Source organism: Rhinopithecus roxellana, chromosome 3 (assembly GCF_007565055.1).
Source record: "Rhinopithecus roxellana isolate Shanxi Qingling chromosome 3, ASM756505v1, whole genome shotgun sequence".
Lineage (NCBI taxonomy): Eukaryota > Metazoa > Chordata > Mammalia > Primates > Cercopithecidae > Rhinopithecus > Rhinopithecus roxellana.
In genome coordinates, this window is record NC_044551.1 from 40,449,430 (window position 1) to 40,466,044 (window position 16,615).

At 50.6% G+C, this 16,615-nt stretch overlaps 1 protein-coding gene across 12 annotated transcripts in view; it reads left to right on the forward strand.

The window, feature by feature from the left end:
* Positions 1 to 16,615, forward strand: part of TNIP1 (TNFAIP3 interacting protein 1) — a 58,427-nt gene that overhangs the window by 23,238 nt on the left and 18,574 nt on the right. For all 12 annotated transcript variants that reach the window (XM_010373668.2, XM_010373673.2, XM_010373677.2 and 9 more), the window contains 6 exons: positions 391 to 525; positions 1,937 to 2,022; positions 4,082 to 4,162; positions 8,012 to 8,203; positions 13,012 to 13,106; positions 15,318 to 15,441. In XM_010373668.2, coding sequence (XP_010371970.2) covers positions 391 to 525; positions 1,937 to 2,022; positions 4,082 to 4,162; positions 8,012 to 8,203; positions 13,012 to 13,106; positions 15,318 to 15,441 — 713 coding nt within the window. The remainder of the gene's footprint in view (positions 1 to 390; positions 526 to 1,936; positions 2,023 to 4,081; positions 4,163 to 8,011; positions 8,204 to 13,011; positions 13,107 to 15,317; positions 15,442 to 16,615) is intronic.

Below are 16,615 nucleotides of genomic sequence, written 5' to 3' on the forward strand. Positions count from 1 at the left end.
TTGCCCTGGAGGCTCAGGCTGTGGGTAGCCCAGGCTGCTATGGTGGTAGGGTGGGGGGCCCCTGGCTTTCTGTGGAGTCCCCTGGCTGGGTGTGAAGGGAGTGGGGCAGAAAGAGAATGCTGGTGCGGGGGCGGGGCGAGGAGTTTCTCATAGATTCCTTCCGCTCCTGTGTCCCCTGATTGCTGGGCCCTCTTCCTTGCTCTAGCCTGTTTCTTGTGGTGGGCCAGCATGGAGTTTGTCCCATTTGGCCCACAGAGCAACGGTGGGAGTGAAGTCCAGGGCCTGGAGCCTCGGAAGCCAGGCAGCAGCAGGGTTAGGGGCCTGGGACAGGGAGAAGCAGCACAGTGAACTGAGTAAATGCTTTTGCTTCCTCTTCCCCAATACCTCTAGGGGAGCTTTTGGAGGAGTCCCAGATGGAAGCGACCAGGCTCCGGCAGAAGGCAGAGGAGCTAGTGAAGGACAATGAGCTGCTCCCATCACCTTCTCCCTCCTTGGGCTCCTTCGACCCCCTGGCTGAGCTCACAGGTATAAGAGGAGTCTGGGTACCTCTGACCCTCCCTGAAACTAAACTGCCCAAATCCTTCACAGTGAACTCCCTTCTTATGCCAAAACTCACATCCCCTGGTTTATCCTTAGGTCACAGACTACCCTTCCATTCGTATTTTGGCTGCCACACATCCCCCCAGAAGGTCAGATTTGGAAGGGACTTCAAAACAATCTTGTTAAAAATAGCCAGTGACTCAGCACTCCTGAGGCCCCAAGCAGACATGAGTAATAGATCACAACAGTTGACTGCATTGCAGACCTGTGGCCTGGGGGCTTTATCAACATATTTAGTGAACAAATATTTAATGAGCAGCTACTATGTGCCAGGTATAGCGCTCTAAGCAGTTACTACCTGTCGCTTGGAGCTGGCATATGAGTTGAAAGCTCCCTGGTTGTGCCCTGCGCTTCCATTTTACAATTAGGGAAGCTGAGGCCCAGGGAAGAAGCTGGACCTTGCCTGTTAGCCTGCTGCAGCGTATTTCAGATGTAAGGTTACGTGTGCTGCCTGTTAAAGGAAAGGGTGACTGTGACTCGGGTTTGAAGTCCCATGTATGGTAGAGGCATTACCATGCATACAGAGTGTGCATTACTCTGGCATGTCTCCAAGTCCAGGGCAAGGTCTGGGACCAGGATGGAAATGATCCCCACCCCAGCTGGACTCAGATGCCTCCTGCTGCAGCTCTACTGTATGGTGTCTGGCCCAGGCCAATGTGACAGCCTTCTATTGGCTGGTGGTTGCATTTGCTGAATGGACAAATGGAGGAAACTGATGGTCTCAGAGTCCACTGTGCTTCAGTCAGTGGCCATTTCCAGCCTCTGCTTGTCTATTCGGCAGTGTTCCTGAGTTCCTGATTGGTGCCAGGTCCACTGCCAGAGTGAGAAGTGAAGCTGCCTTCAAGGAGCTCCCTGCAGCAAGAACCGCAGGAAGTCAGGGAGGGAGGGCCAAGGCTCAATCCTGAGTTTGCAGTTGCTGGCTATGTGACTGTGGGCAAGTTGATGACCTTCCCAAGCCTCAGTGTCCTGACCTTTAAAATGGGCACATGGGGCTTTATGAGAATGGCTGGGATAATAGATGCATAAAGACTTTTTAAATTGTAAATCATTGTCTTTATCATTGAGGCCTGTCTGGGGCAGCAAGGAGCAGCAGCCAACTTGGGATTTTCCCAGTAAGCCCAGGGAGCATGGTCTCTCTGCTGAGGCTCTGCTCTGTCACTCCAGGGCAGGCCATTTTCTCAGACTACCTGGCCCTGATGAGACCACCTCCCATTCTCCCACACTCAAGTGGGGAATCCTGTCTGAGAACCCTTTTGTCAAGGGCTGCCCTTGTGAGGGTGGTACCTGGGCTTTTCCCCTTCCCAATCAGTTCATCTGTGCTCTCTTGATTCTCCAGGAAAGGACTCAAATGTCACAGCACCTCCCACAGCCCCTGCATGCCCCAGTGACAAGCCAGCACCAGTCCAGAAGCCTCCATCCAGTGTAAGTTTTATTTGGAGTCATGGGTGGAGGTTGTCTGGATGGACCTCAAGGTCCTACTGACAGATACAAGAACATAAAGAAAGAGGGTCGAGGTCAAGAAACTGTGTTCTGACTCACTGGGTGATATTGGGCAAGTCCATCGCAAGCCCTCTGGGGCCTCAGCCTCCCCATTTTGAAATGAAGGTCATAGTTAAAACTTACCAGGAAGACCCTGATATGTACAAGGAATTCTTCTCACTTACTAAGTTGTATACTGTTAAGTATCACTGAGTGTGCACAGTGCTAGGAAAACAGACAGATGTGACATGGAGCTCACATTCTCAAAGAGGGCTCAGAAACTATCTTCTACAGGCTGGGCACAGTGGCTCATGCCTATAATCCCAGGATTTGGGGAGGCTGAGGCAGGAGGATTGCTTGAACCCAGGAGTTTGAGACCAGCCTGGGCAGGATAGAGAGACTCCATCTCTCTAAGAAAAAAAAGTAGTCGAGTGTGGTGGTATGTGCCTGTGGTTCCAGCTACTTGGGAGGCTGACTGAGGCAGAAGGGTCACTTGAGCCCAGGAAGTCAAAGCTGCAGTGAGCCATGTTGATGCCACCACTCCAGCCTCGGTGACAGAGTAAGACCCTCTAAAAAAAAAAAAAAAAGAAAGAAAGAAAGAGAGAGAGAGAGAAAGAAAGGAAAGAAAGAAAGAAAGAGAGAGAGAGAGAGACAGAAAGAAAGAAAAGAAAAGAAAGAAAAAGAAAGAAAGAAAGAAGGAAAGAAAGAAAAGAAAGGAAGGAAGGAAGGGAGAGAGAGAGAGAGAAAGAAGAAAAAGAAAGGAAGGAAGGAAAGAAAGAGAGAAAGAAAGAAAGAAAGAAGAAAGAAAGAAAGAAAGAAAGAAAGAAAGAAAGAAAGAAAAAAAAGAAAGAAAGAAAGAAAGAAAGAAAGAAAGAAAGAAAGAAAGAAAGAAAGAAGAAAGAAAGAAAGAAACCATCTACAGATTTGGTTGGAGAAATTTTGCTTGGTATCCTACAAGGGATTGTATAGTTCAGCATCCTTATCCTACAGATCAGGTGCAGGGAAAGAAGGACCTGTTTTGAGATTGCATGGGTAATGGGAAAGGGTAGATGGAGGAGGGAGACTTTCTAGGGCAGGGCCAAGAGCCAGAGGTGAGTTCTTGGTGGCCATGAGGGTCAGCTGGAAGCTGAGCACTGACTCATCTCATCTATCCTGCCCCTTTTCTGGGATGAAGGGAGGCTGCAGACCAGTTTTAAGGGGGACATGGAAATCCCAGATCCCAGAGCTAACGGCTGGTTCAGGTGGGCCATTGGCATCTCAGTTGGTTGAATGACCAATAATTCTACTTGGAATGACGGAAAGATATGAAAAAATCTGGGATTCCTTGGCCACCCTGGATTTGGTTGAATCCTGAAAGAGTCTCCAAATTTGTTGAATCATCTCTGGGACTTTTCTCAGATTAGTTCACTCCTCTGGGATCTCCAGGACTGAGTTGGGAAGGCCAGCACAGGACCGTGCTTGGTGGTGGCCATAACAGCTGCCATCTGTGTTCTGGGAAACCGACCAGAGACATCTGGGCCTAAGAGACAACTCTGGGGCCGTGGCAGGAATGCTGGATCTGCAGTCTTGGGTTCGGTCCCTGCTTTTGCATTAACCAACTGTATGCTGTAGTTTCCTCATCTTTCCAAAGAGAATATAACCTTCTGACCCGCTCCATGGGTCACTCTGAGAAATAATAGAGCTCATGAAAGCATTTAAAAAGTACACGGCCTTAAAAAGTGCAATCCTACAGTGCTGCTGGCTCAACGTCAGCTAGTCCCACATCTCCCTTCTACAGAAGAGGATTGGCCATCGAGGGGATATGACCTCACATTATGTAGAGGGCTATGACAGGCTTGTCGAGAATCCTGCTTTGTGATCTCATGTGAGATGATATGTAACGGTCCCTGTGAACTCAAAGTGGGAAGAGATTCTGTCCCCCTTGCTGCTCTTAGCCACAAGGCCGCAGAGGAGGGCTGAGCTGTTTTTCTCTCGGGCAGCACCTGACTTCCTTTCTGCACAGGGCACCTCCTCTGAATTTGAAGTGGTCACTCCTGAGGAGCAGAGTTCTCCACCAGAGAGCAGCAGCCATGCCAATGAAACGGTGAGTGGACGGGCAGGCCCCCCGGCCTTGACCTGCTGCCCCCTTTCTGGCTTGTCACTTGCTACCATGTGATAGGCACAGAACCTGTTCAGACCCTGGAGTCACTTGGGGATGCACGAGGGGCAGGAGCAGAGGGTGCTTCTCGCTCACATATGCAAATTCCTGGGCTAGTGACTTCCCCGACTTGGGGCACACAGGCACCCAACCGTTGTGAAAGCCTGGGCTCTTCGCCAGCCCTGTTGCCTTCTGCCAGGGGCCAGGCACCTCCGCACACTATGACTCAGCCCTTTGCGTCTGTGGGCTTCCAACCCTGGGGGAGAAAGAAGGGTCAGGAAGGCCCGGGGCCCTGTAAGACAGGTGATTTACCCTTTGTGCAGACTCTTGGAGTACACAGGTAGGAGGTTCAACTTTCCACTTACACGCATGCATGCACACACACACGCACACACTCTCTCTCTCTCTTTCTTTCTCGTACAGCTCTGGAGCTTCTGCCCAGCATCCTCTTTCCACAGCTTACAATGCTGGCTGCCTTTGTCCTAACTATATCTCCTTCTGTTCTCTCTTAAAATGACTGACTTATTGAAGAACCATTGTGAAAAGTCTGGAAGATTTTTTTTTTTTTTTTTTTTTTTTTGAGACGGAGTCTCGCTCTGTCGCCCAGGCTGGAGTACAGTGGCCAGATCTCAGCTCACTGCAAGCTCCGCCTCCCGGGTTCACGCCATTCTCCTGTCTCAGCCTCCCGAGTAGCTGGGACTACAGGCGCCCGCCTCGTCGCCCGGCTAGTTTTTTGTATTTTTTAGTAGAGACGGGGTTTCACCGTATTAGCCAGGATGGTCTCGATCTCCTGACCTCATGATCCGCCCGTCTCGGCCTCCCAAAGTGCTGGGTGGAAGATTCTTTAAACATCCTAAATTCCTACCTTCTCCCTTCCTTCCCACTTTTAAGTTTTTTTCTTTTTTTTTTTGAGAAGGAGTCTCTCTCTGTCACCCAGGCTGGAGTGCAGTGGCGTGATCTTGGCTCACTGCAAACTCCGCCTCCCAGGTTCACACCATTCTTCTGGCTCAGCCTCCCCAGTAGCTGGGACTACAGGCGCCCGCCACCTCATCCAGCTAATTTTTTGTATTTTTTTAGTAGAGATGAGGTTTCACCGTGTTAGCCAGGATGGTCTCGATCTCCTGACCTCGTGATCCGTCCGCCTCGGCCTCCCAAAGTGCTGGGATTACAGGCTTGAGCCACCGCGCCCGGCCAAGTTTTTTTCTTTAATTGTTGTTATGCAAGCAGTAAGTGCTCTAGCCCTTCACTGATATGTTGATCCCTGCTGCCTCCCTTCACAAAGGTTTGGCTGACAAATGTGCTTGTGTTCACTGCTTGCCCCGTGTACCTGTCAGTGCCCAGTGCAAGGCCCCCTCAGGTGGTTATCTAGCTAACTAGCATGTCTTCAGTGTTGAGAGGTTCACCACTGCCTCAGGCAGCTCTGAGTATTAGAAAGGCTCTCTATGTTCTGTCTCCTGGAACCTTCTGTCCCCTTGTCCTGTTCTGTCCCTGAGGGCTCTGAGATGCTGGCCATGGAGGCACGATTCCCTGCTCAGAAAGTGTTTCACTCTGACTTTGGACCGATAACTTTAACTCACTTAGTAAGTTCCTCATTAGCTCTACAGTGTGCCCTGTCTTTCCTGAGCCACTGAGCCAAGACAACACAGCACCCCCGTGCTCTGAAGCTTGTAGTCTGGAGAAGTCGCTGGCATGGGAAGTATTGCATGAGCCTTAAATAGAGCAGCATCTGCCATCTCAGCTCCTTTATGGAAAGAGGCCGTGGGGGAATGGATGCAGAGTTGAAACAGCAGCATTTCCTCTTGTTAGAATGTGGCACTGACGCCGTTACACAGGTGTTCAGGGAATGCCTGAAGTTGTGGTTATAGTCGTTGCCATTCCTCCAGAGTTCAGAGAAATGGGAGGTCAGTGCAGCAGAGCATTGGAGAGCGAGTCAGCAAACCTCAGTTCTCATTATACCTCTGCCACTGACTTACTGGGTGACTTTGGGCAAGTTCCTCCTCCCCATAGCTTGGTTTCCCAGTCTGATCTCTGAGGCTCCCTGTAGCTCTGATGTCCTGTGATTCGCATAACTGTTTCTGGGAGGCTGCTGGAGGAGCTGAGCCATAGGCAGGGTGGGAAGGATGAGCAGAACTTGCAGAGGCAGAGAGGACACTTGCAGAGACACCAGACCCGGTGTGTGGGGGTTCAGGCAGGGTAAAGTGGGGAGCCCAACAGGATGCTGCTGCAGATGGGACCTGCGGCTGTAGGGCCTTAGATGCCCGTCCAGGGGAGCTGGGCCCAGTGCCGTCTGCGGTAGGGTAACACTGTAGGTCCTTGGGTGTGGAATTGGCGTAACAAGGCAATTGTCTTTAGTAGGAGTATTCCAGATAGACTAGAGAGTCAACTATCTTGCCCACAGTGTGCTTTATTTCTTATATACTGTACTAGTTGGGATTTTCTGAAATATCTGAAGCTGTGGTTCTTAAACTGTTTTGAGTCTTCGGTCCTCGGAAGCTGATGAATGCTTGGACCATTCCCCAGAAGACACACATGTCGGCCAGGCATGGTGGCTTACGCCTGTAATCTCAGTACTCTGCGAGGCCGAGGTGGGTGGATCACCTGAGGTCGGGAGTTCAAGACCAGCCTGGCCATTGCGGTGAAACCCCATCTCTACTAAAAATACAAAAGTTAGCCCGGTGTAGTGGTGCACACTTGTGATCCCAGCTCCTCAGGAGGCGGAGGCAGGAGAATCGCTTGAACCCAGGAGGCGGAGGTTGCAGGATGTATATGCAGATGTCCCTTGGTATCCATGGGAGAGTGGTTCCAGAACTCCCTGAGGATACCAAAATCCATGGATGCTCAAGTACCTTATGTAAAATGGTGTAGTAGTTCACTGTAACCTATGCACATCCTCCTGTATACTTTAAATCATCTCTAGGTTACTTATGATATCTAATACAATGTAAATGCTAAATTTTGTTATACTGTATTGTTTAGGAAATAATGACAAGAAAAAAATTCTGTACATGTTCAATACAGTTTTTTTTTTTTGTTGTTTGTTTTGTTTTGAGACAGAGTCTTACTCTGTTGCCCAGGCTGGAGTGCTGTGCTGTGATCTCTGCTCACTGCAACCTCTGACTCCCTGGTTCAAACAATTCTCCTGCCTCAGCCTCCCGAGTAGCTGGGATTACAGGCACGTGCCACCATGCCCAGCGAATTTTTGTATTTTTAGTAGAGACAGGGTTTCACCACTCAGGCCATCTTGATCTCCTGACCTTGTGATCTGCCTGCCTCATCCTCCCAAAGTGGTGGGATTACAGGTGTGAGCCACCATGCCCGGCCTGTTTGTTTTTTTACAACATTTTTGATCTGTGGTTGGTTGAATCCATGGATGCGGAACCCATGGATATGGAGGGTTGACTGTACAGTGATGTCCATTCTCTGGGCTTGCTGCTCTCAGGGGTCAATTCATCGTCCTAAGAACCCTGTGAAGTTGAAGGGAGGGAAGGGTTGGTAGATGAGGATGCTGAGGTCTGGCAGACAAGTGACTTACTGTCAGGCACTCTGCAAGGCCCAGTGTGTGGGAGGATGGTGGCCCCGCTGCTGTGGAGCCACCAGTGGCCTGTGGGTCCTGGGTCCTGCCCTGTGAGTCAGCCCCAGACAGGGAACCTGCATAACTGGAGAATTTCCCTGGGCTGAGCTGGGGTCACAGGGGGAAACTGAGTCATGAGAAATGAGGAAGCAGAGGGAGAATGGACTGGCGGTGCCTACTGAGGCCTTGGTGAAGAGTGGGCCGTGTGCCCTTTCCCTCTCCAGGTGCTGGGCCCCCTGCCCCATGAGGATGGCAACCTGATGCTGCATCTGCAGCGCCTGGAGACCACGCTGAGTGTGTGTGCCGAGGAGCCGGACCACGGCCAGCTCTTCACCCACCTGGGCCGCATGGCCCTGGAGTTCAACCGACTGGCATCCAAGGTGCACAAGAATGAGCAGCGCACCTCCATCCTGCAGGTGAGGCACACGGGGAGGGCGGCCCGAGACAGGCAGGTGTGCTTCTCCCTGAGCTCTTCCGGCCTTCCTGCTCCTGGGAATCCACGGGTACCATGGGGACTTCTGAAGGCTGTGTTGTGGGCAGACTTTGGGCTTTTTGTTAAGGGTGATGAACAGGATAAGGAAGTTGTGGGGAGGGATGAGGAAGAGGAAGGAAATGGGGAAATATGGGATGGGCAATGTGAGTGTCATGGTTGGGGATACCCCCAGCAGTCCTGCCTTTCTTTCTCATGTGCAGGGTGGAGGGATGGGAAGGGAGGGAACAAAGGTCCACTCCTTTTGTTATGCCCCTTTCCCCGCAGGGTAGGCACCCTCATTATCACCACTTCACAGGTGGGGAAGCAGCCCTTTTTTTGCCGAAGGTCACCTAGCTGATAAATGGTGAAGTTGGGATTGGAATCTCGATCTCTTGCATGCCAAAGCCCATCCATCCCAACCTGCCTCCCCTTTTGACTTCCTTTTAAAAGCTTCCCTGGGCTGTGGGGAATGGCTAGATTTCCTTGCTAGGCCAGGCCAGACCTTGGAGTTATATGGTCTTTGGTTCCAGTATGACCCTTTATTGCTGCATGACCTTGGACAAGTCACTCATCCTCTCTGTCCCCCAATGTTCCTATCAGTAACATGAGCTAGGAGTGCCTCCATGGTTAGATTGCTGCATTAAATGAGGCCATGTACAGGATGCCCCCAGTGTGGTCCAGAACCTAGTCCATGCTGGAAGAGAGGTCCCCATTCGGAGTTCATGACGGGCATCCACACTGGGCGGAGGGTCTTAGCCTTGCGGGCTTTGGCAGCGGGGAAGTGTTCAGTTATAATTGGTGACCATTCTAAAGATGGCAAAACAGAGGCTTCTGAGGGACTGCTTGTGATCTGAGCGCCCGCCACCTTAGTGACAGAGCCGTGACTTGAAGCCTCCTTACTCCCTGCAGGCCCTCTGGTCTATAGTCTATGGTCTACCTCTGGTCTATGGTCTCATTCATGTCAGCAGGCACTCAAGTGCCCCGCTGATGGCAGAAGGGGGAGTCCCCCTTGCGTGACCTTGGGTTGCCAAAAGCAGGAAGGGCAACCAGGTTGGAGACGCAGTGTGAGGAGAAGTGTGGGGGCAGAGGAGCATGCAGGACGCTCACCTGGAGGGGAGGGGTGTTTTGGGAGGTGAGGCTGAACGAGAGGCAGAGGCCTGGAGGGCCAGGCTGAGAGAAGGGAACCCCTTTAAGATGTCAGTGAGGCTTCAAGGTATCCAGGCCGAACCCTGGCAAGGTGAGCCTGGCACAGTGCCTGGGCTGTGGGCAGGGTGGGAAGGTGTCTGGGGTGAGAGCACTTTGTGCATCCACTTTTCAGCTTTGAGATGGGGATAAAACCCGGGTCCCCTAAAAGGGGTCCTGCCAACCTCTGTTATTCTTTATTTCAAGCCCCTCCCTATTTATTTCCTTCTTAGCTCTTATCATAGTTTGTAATAATTTTATTTAATAAATTTTTTCTTATACTCTTTTTTTTTCTTATACTCTCTGCTAGAAGGTAAGCTTGAGGGGTGCAGGCACCATGTCTATTGTATTCACTGTTGCGTCCCAGTTCCTGGTACTTCATACACATTTGGTGAATGAATGAATGAACAAAAGAATAAATGATCAAATGAACTCAGAGGTTAGCTCTCGTAGTGCCTTGGATGGAAGGTGATGATCTTTATGACCTCTGATGATTCTATGCATTGGCCGGTTTGCACTCAGGGCATTGACCCAGAGACTCCAAGGAAACAGCCCTCTAGACTGCAAGGGTAGAACAGTAAGTGAGGCCTTGTCCTGGCCTTCCCTTAGGGACCAGGAGCAGGCCATTCTGTTCCCTGGAGGCCTCACCCAGAGACATGGCATCTCGGGTATTTATACTGCCTGGGTGGAGGTATATTAATCCAGTTCCTCCTCATTCATTCATTGACTTGTTTCTTGGTTCACTAAACATGTTCAAGGTCAGGTATAGCATAAGGCTCTCTGCTAGGCACTGAATGGACTCAACAATAATTTTTCAATTTCTTTTTTTTTTGAGGGGTGGTGGGGTACAGGGTCTTGCTCTGCCGCCCAGGCTAGAGTGCAGTGGTGCAACCACAGCTCACTGCAGCCTTGACCTCCTGGGCTCAGTCTTCCCACCTCAGTTCCCTGAATAGCTGAGACTACATGCATACGCCATTATGCCTGGCCAATGTTTTGGTATTTTTAGTAGAGACAGGGTTTTGCCATGTTGCCCAGGCTGGTATTGAACTCCTGGGCTCAAGTGATCCTCCTGCTTCAGCCTCCCAAAGTGCTGGGATTACTGGTGTGAGCCACCATGCCCAGCCAGTTTTCTGTTTTCTGAGCCTCGTCTCCCTCATTGTCCAACCACCTCCAGTTTACGGCTGTGTTCTCCATTCAGCCTTCCCAAGAGTCTCCTGTGTGAGTCAGAAATGAAACAACTCTGAAATCTCCCTGAATTACACAACAAAAGTTTTCCCTCCTATTCTGTGTGGCAGGGGTTTGTTTCTGCTCCACACAGTTCGTCAGAGTCCCAGGGAGACAGGGGCCCCACCTTCCAGTGTCCTTTAGAGTACCAGACATCCACATCAGCCCCTGCTACCAGGAAAAAGAGACTGGAGAATTGTGCATAGGACAACCCAGGAGTGATGCTTGTCCCTTCCACACCTCTTCTGTTGGCCAGAACTAGTCACATGATTGCATCCACCTGCAACGGGCCTGGGAGATGGAAGGCAGCAGATGGCTATCTAGTGAATGGCCCTGGTGCTGGCCCAGCTCAAAGACTGTCCCCTCCTTTGGGCACCATCTCTCTCCCTTCTCTGATCTTTCATCACAGGGGAAAGAGACACCAGTGTAGGGTCTGCCAGATGGAGTTTTACTCCCAGCGATGAGTCTTAGCAGCTGTGCACCTGTTAGACTGTATCATTTTACCTGGTTTCCCCACCTTTAACATAGAGATGAGTTACTTAGCTTTGGGGAAGTTGTGAGGCACCAGTGAAGTGGTATATGGAGAAGCACCCAGCCATGTACCTGGCACAGGTCAGGTGCTCAGTGAGGATTTGTGGCAAGATTGAACAACTCTGTGCTGACACTGTATGTTAGCGTTGCTACTCAGCACCTTTCCTTCCCTCCAGCCTGTGAGGCCCTGAGTCTGGTGACCCCTCTTCCATCCCCAGTTCACAGAGCTCCCAACATGAGTCCCCACACATAAGCAAGTGGCTGATGGTTCATGGACACTTCCACTCTCTTTTTTTTTTTTTTTTTTTTTTTGAGACGGAGTCTCGCTCTGTCACCCAGGCTGGAGTGCTGTGGCCGGATCTCAGCTCACTGCAAGCTCCGCCTCCCGGGTTCACGCCATTCTCCTGTCTCAGCCTCCCGGGTAGCTGGGACTACAGGCGCCGCCACGTCGCCCGGCTAGTTTTTTGTAGTTTTTAGTAGAGACGGGGTTTCACCGTGTTAGCCAGGATGGTCTCGATCTCCTGACCTCATGATCCGCCCGTCTCGGCCTCCCAAAGTGCTGGGATTACAGGCTTGAGCCACCGCGCCCGGCCGACACTTCCACTCTCACTGTCTCATCTGTCCCTCTCAGCAGCCCTATAGAGGAGGCAGAGAGAAAACAGTTGTCCCTGGGCTGGGTGTGGTGGCTCACGCCTGTAATCCCAGCACTTTGGGAGACTGAGGCAGGATCACTTGAGGTCAGGAGTTTGATACCAGCCTGGCCAACATGGTGAAACCCGTCTCTACTAAAAATACAAAAATTAGCCAGGCGTGGTGGCTCATACCTGTAGTCCCAGCTACTCAGGAGGCTGAGGCAGGAGAATCTCTTGAACCTGGGATGTGGAGGTTGCAGTGAGCTGAGATCATGCTACTGCAGTCCAGCCTGGGCAACAGAGCGAGACTCTGTCTCCAAAAAAAAAAAAAAAAAAAAAAAAAAAACCAGAAACAGTTGTCTTTCTTTTGTAGAGGAGGGAACCAAGTGTCACAGCCACATTGTGAGGGCGTGAGGGCATAGTGAGGTCATGACTGAATGCCCCGTCTTCTGACTTTCCCCTTGACAACACTGGGTACCTCTCACACCCGCAAATTAATGTGTCTTCCAGGCCCCCCAGGACTCGCCTGTTCATTTGTCCATTCGGCTGTTCAGTCATGTTGTTCCTTCCACAGACTTTGAGCTGGGGGCTGGGGATCTGACCGTGAACAAGAGAATGGTTAGGGGTCCCAGCCCTCCGGGAGCTCAGGAATTAATTGGGAGTAAGGGGGGTAGATATTAAGAAAACAGCGGCGCAAACAGTTCTTTAGCTTTATCTGTCACAGGTGCTGAGAAGCGTAAAAGCAGGGGGCTGTGAGCAAGGATAACAGAGTTGGCCTAATGTAGCTGGATGGGGGAGTCAGGGAGGACTTCTCTGAGGAGATGGGATTTAAACTAAGACTTCAAAGGAAGAGTAGAAGTCAGCCAGGGGAGGCTGGTGGGGAACAGGAGTCTCGGCAGTGGGAGCAGGGACGAAGGAGAAGGGATGGAGCTGTCTGTCTTGGAGGAGCAGAAGGCCCCACTGCTGATTCTTGGTCAGGCTTCTCTGTAGTTGGCTCCCAAGGGAGAGGACACGTGGGTGGCCAAGTGGCTTAGCTCCTTAGATAGGGATTGGGTGAGGCCAGGCAAAGGGGATAAGGAGCTGGGCCCTGGGGTGGCTGCAGCCCCTCCCTGTCCTCTAGTTCCATCTGCACCTGGGAGGTGCCCCCTCCTTCCTCTCATCCCGTCTGTTCCCCTGCCGGCAGACCCTGTGTGAGCAGCTTCGGAAGGAGAACGAGGCTCTGAAGGCCAAGCTGGACAAGGGCCTGGAACAGCGGGATCAGGCTGCCGAGAGGCTGCGGTAAGTTCAGGCCCCTCAGAGAAGGGGTGAGGAGTGGGGGCTGCAGGAGGAGGGGCTGGTGTGCAGCACTGATTTCTGGGTTGAGGACCGTGGCTCTGGGGCCCTGTGCCCAGAGCCCTGTTTGGAGGTTACGTCTCTTGATCCTTCTCCTTGGCTCCTTTGGTATTTTCTCTCTGGCCCTTTTGCCACTTTGGGAGGTATATAGAGTGCTTTGAGAACTTCAGAAGAAAATCAGCATAGATTGCACTTCCTTCCTCCTCCAACACTTGCCTCTCTCCCCTGTTAACAGTGAACTGGCTGTGCCAGAGGACTCAGGACTTTGCTGCCTCCTGCTGGTCACCATCCTGACCTGCTCTGTCTTCCTGAGACCATCAGAGTTCCCCCTCTGGACTAGGGGGCTTAGACTTAACTGAGGGTTGAGGGTCAGGGAAAGGCATTACAGGTTTATATGCCTTCCCTTCCTTCCTTTGCAAGATTCTGAATTGACAGGTCTTAGGCAAGACCTAGGAGCCTGCATTTCACCAGGAGTCTCTGTGATTGTGACAGAGGTAGGCCCAGGATCACGCCTTGGGAAACACTGATCTTGACTGTCAGAGCTTGACAAGCCCTTGGAGATTATGCAGGCTAGACCCCTCACTGTGCAGAGGGGAAACTGAGGCCCAGGGAGAGGCAGGGACTTGATTGGAGTCTTACAACAAGAACTTGGGCCTCCTTGCTCTCCATCCTCTGAGTGGCCACAATTCCTGCCTGCACTGTGGTCCTGGACAATTTGGGGGATGAGTCATCTGCTGGGTACCAGTTGGGCTCAGGCACATATAGGAAAGGCCTGTGTTATAGACAGAACTTGCCACTGTTTTTTCCTCGTCTTCTTTTTCTTATTAGAATCAACAGAAAGAGAAGGAATATAAACTTCTTAAGTATGGCCACAGAAGTAATGTTTCACTACTGAGCCATTGGTTATTTTGAATCAGTGTGTAATTTATTTGCTTTTGGATGGCCAAGGATGCAGTTTTGGGGTTTTTATAGCCCTACTGACCCCATCCATGGATTCAAAAACCGAAGCTGGGGAAAAGACTCACGGATTAGAAGGCAAGAATGCAAGTCTTTCCTGTATGACTTTGGGAAAGTCACTTTACTTATTGGCTTTTCAAGTGGAAACTCAGCTGGCAAATAGAACATAAAGAAATGGTGACCGGGCACGGTGGCTTACACCTGTAATCCCAGTACTTTGGGAGGCTAAGGTGGGAGGATTGCTTTGAGTTCATGAGTTTGAGACCAGCCTGGTGAAATGCATCACCACCCCTCCCCCAGCCCCAACAAAAAGTAGCAAAAAAATTAGCCAGGTATGGTGGTGTGCCTGTAGTCCTAGCTACTCAAGAGGGTGGGGGTGTGTGGTGGGGGAGGTGGGGAGTGACTGAGGTGGGAGGATTACTTGAGCAGGAGCAGTCGAGGCTGTGGTGAGCTGAGATTGGGCCACTGTACTCCAGCCTGGGTGACAGAATGAGACCCTATCTCAAAAAAAAGAAAGAAAGAAACATTTTAGTCAGACCTGACTAAAATCACTAATTTTACAATATCCTCTATCACCTGTCTTATTAGTTACTTAGAATTTTACTTTAATTTGATTCATATTTTTACTTAAAATTATAAAGAAAACTTTAGAGTAAGTGGAAAACAGAGTTACCTATGATAAATAGAAGATAACTCTAAATACAAGGAAAATGAAAGAATGTTAATAAATTCAGGCTAAGTATCATTGCACATTGAAGGCTCTGAGCCTGCAGCCTGCACTTCTGTGTTAACAAGGGAGACTGGCGAGTAACTAGAGAAGTGCCCAGGTTCTGTTAGCACCAAGTTCGCACTGTCTCCATGGTCTACACAGGAAATGTGAAGATGATTGGAAAGGGTGTCACTTTCTCACTAGAATGTGATCCAGGGTTATTTAATTTATCCTGAAGGTCTTGTGTGCATAGAAATTCCACAGCTGGGGAAACCCTGCCATTAACAGTCAGAGGCCTCCAGGGAAGCCCACAGATTGAGAGCAAGGTGGCTGAAGATGCCCTTTTTGATTTTCCCTGAGGGCAGGTTTCAGGATCCTGCAGTACTCCCTGGGGCTCAGCTGCAACTCATGCGACAGTGAGCATTAAGCAACCCTGTAGGTTTCTTAACTCAGGGCCAGCATTGTGACTTCTCTGTTTACCTCCATCCCAGGGAGGAAAATTTGGAGCTCAAGAAGTTATTGATGAGCAATAGCAACAAAGAGGGTGCGTCTGGGCAGCCAGGCTCACCGAAGATGGAAGGGGCAGGCAAGAAGGCGGTGGCTGGACAGCAGCAGGTATGTGGTCAGAAATTCCTTCTGTAGCATCCTTGGTTGCTGGTACTCAGCTTCTGCTTACCACCTCCAGTGACAGTGAGCCTACTTCCTCCTGCAGCCAGTGCCACTGGTAGAAGGTTGTAGCTATTACAAGGTTTTTTCTTTACTTGGCCTGACCTCCATGCTTAGAGGCTGCTGGTAGTCACTGTGGCTCTGTGGGCCTCATAAGCCTTCTCTTCTCCTGGCTAAATAACTCCAGTTCCTTCAGCCATTGCTCATAGAAGGCGGTGTTGAGTCATTTGCTCGGTCTGGGTGCATTCCCTAAACACATTCCAGTTTGTCAAGGTCTGTCTTAGAGAGTGGTTCCCAAAAGCCAGTTTAACATCTTCGATATACCTGGCAGAATTAGGTTGTTTGGTTGAGCAAGCTCCCTTGGATTCTGCTAAGCTCCTGGGATTGTGTCTCTGGAGCCTCTAAAGTGGACAGGGGAGGGTGTTGGCCAGTTTTGGTGTGGTCTGGTGATGCTGCAGGGGTGGCCTACTCCGCCATCGTCCTCTAGTCCCAGCACTGGCCACATCCAGGTCCCAAGCAGGAGCAGACTCTGCACCCCTTGCCCAGTTGTTACCATTCCCCTTGCTGCAGAGCTGAGTCCCAACTCTTTACCAACATGTTTTTCACCCTTTAATGGGGTTTAATAGCTGAACAGTAGGGCTCAATGTCTTTAACCCACCCTATACCTATGCAATAGTAGTAATTACCGTTATGGCTTAATTTCTTATTACTGTGTGGCAATGTAGAGTTTATCCAGGAGTTGCAAATCTAATACCTTATTTGGGCCTCATCTCTACATATAGAATAGGCAAGGCTGGGACTATTATTCCATTCTATAGCTATGGCCATAGGTTTGGGGAGGTCATGTGACATCATATAATCAGGATTTCTGCGTGACTTGCTATCAGGCAGATGTAGGGTACGGCCAGGGAAACATGCTGATAAATGGCAAAAGTCTGCTCTTTCCTGGTCTTCTGAATCCCAGCCCATGGAGATCCTCTTTTCTTCCCTTTATTCCCCAAATCAGATCCTGCCTTGTCTGCCATCTTGTGGAAGGGACTTGTGGACTCAGTTGTTCTGCCCTGGGTTCTCTGAGCTGTCTCAGGTGTGGAATTCCCTGGGCAGGTCTCTTTAATTTTCCTGT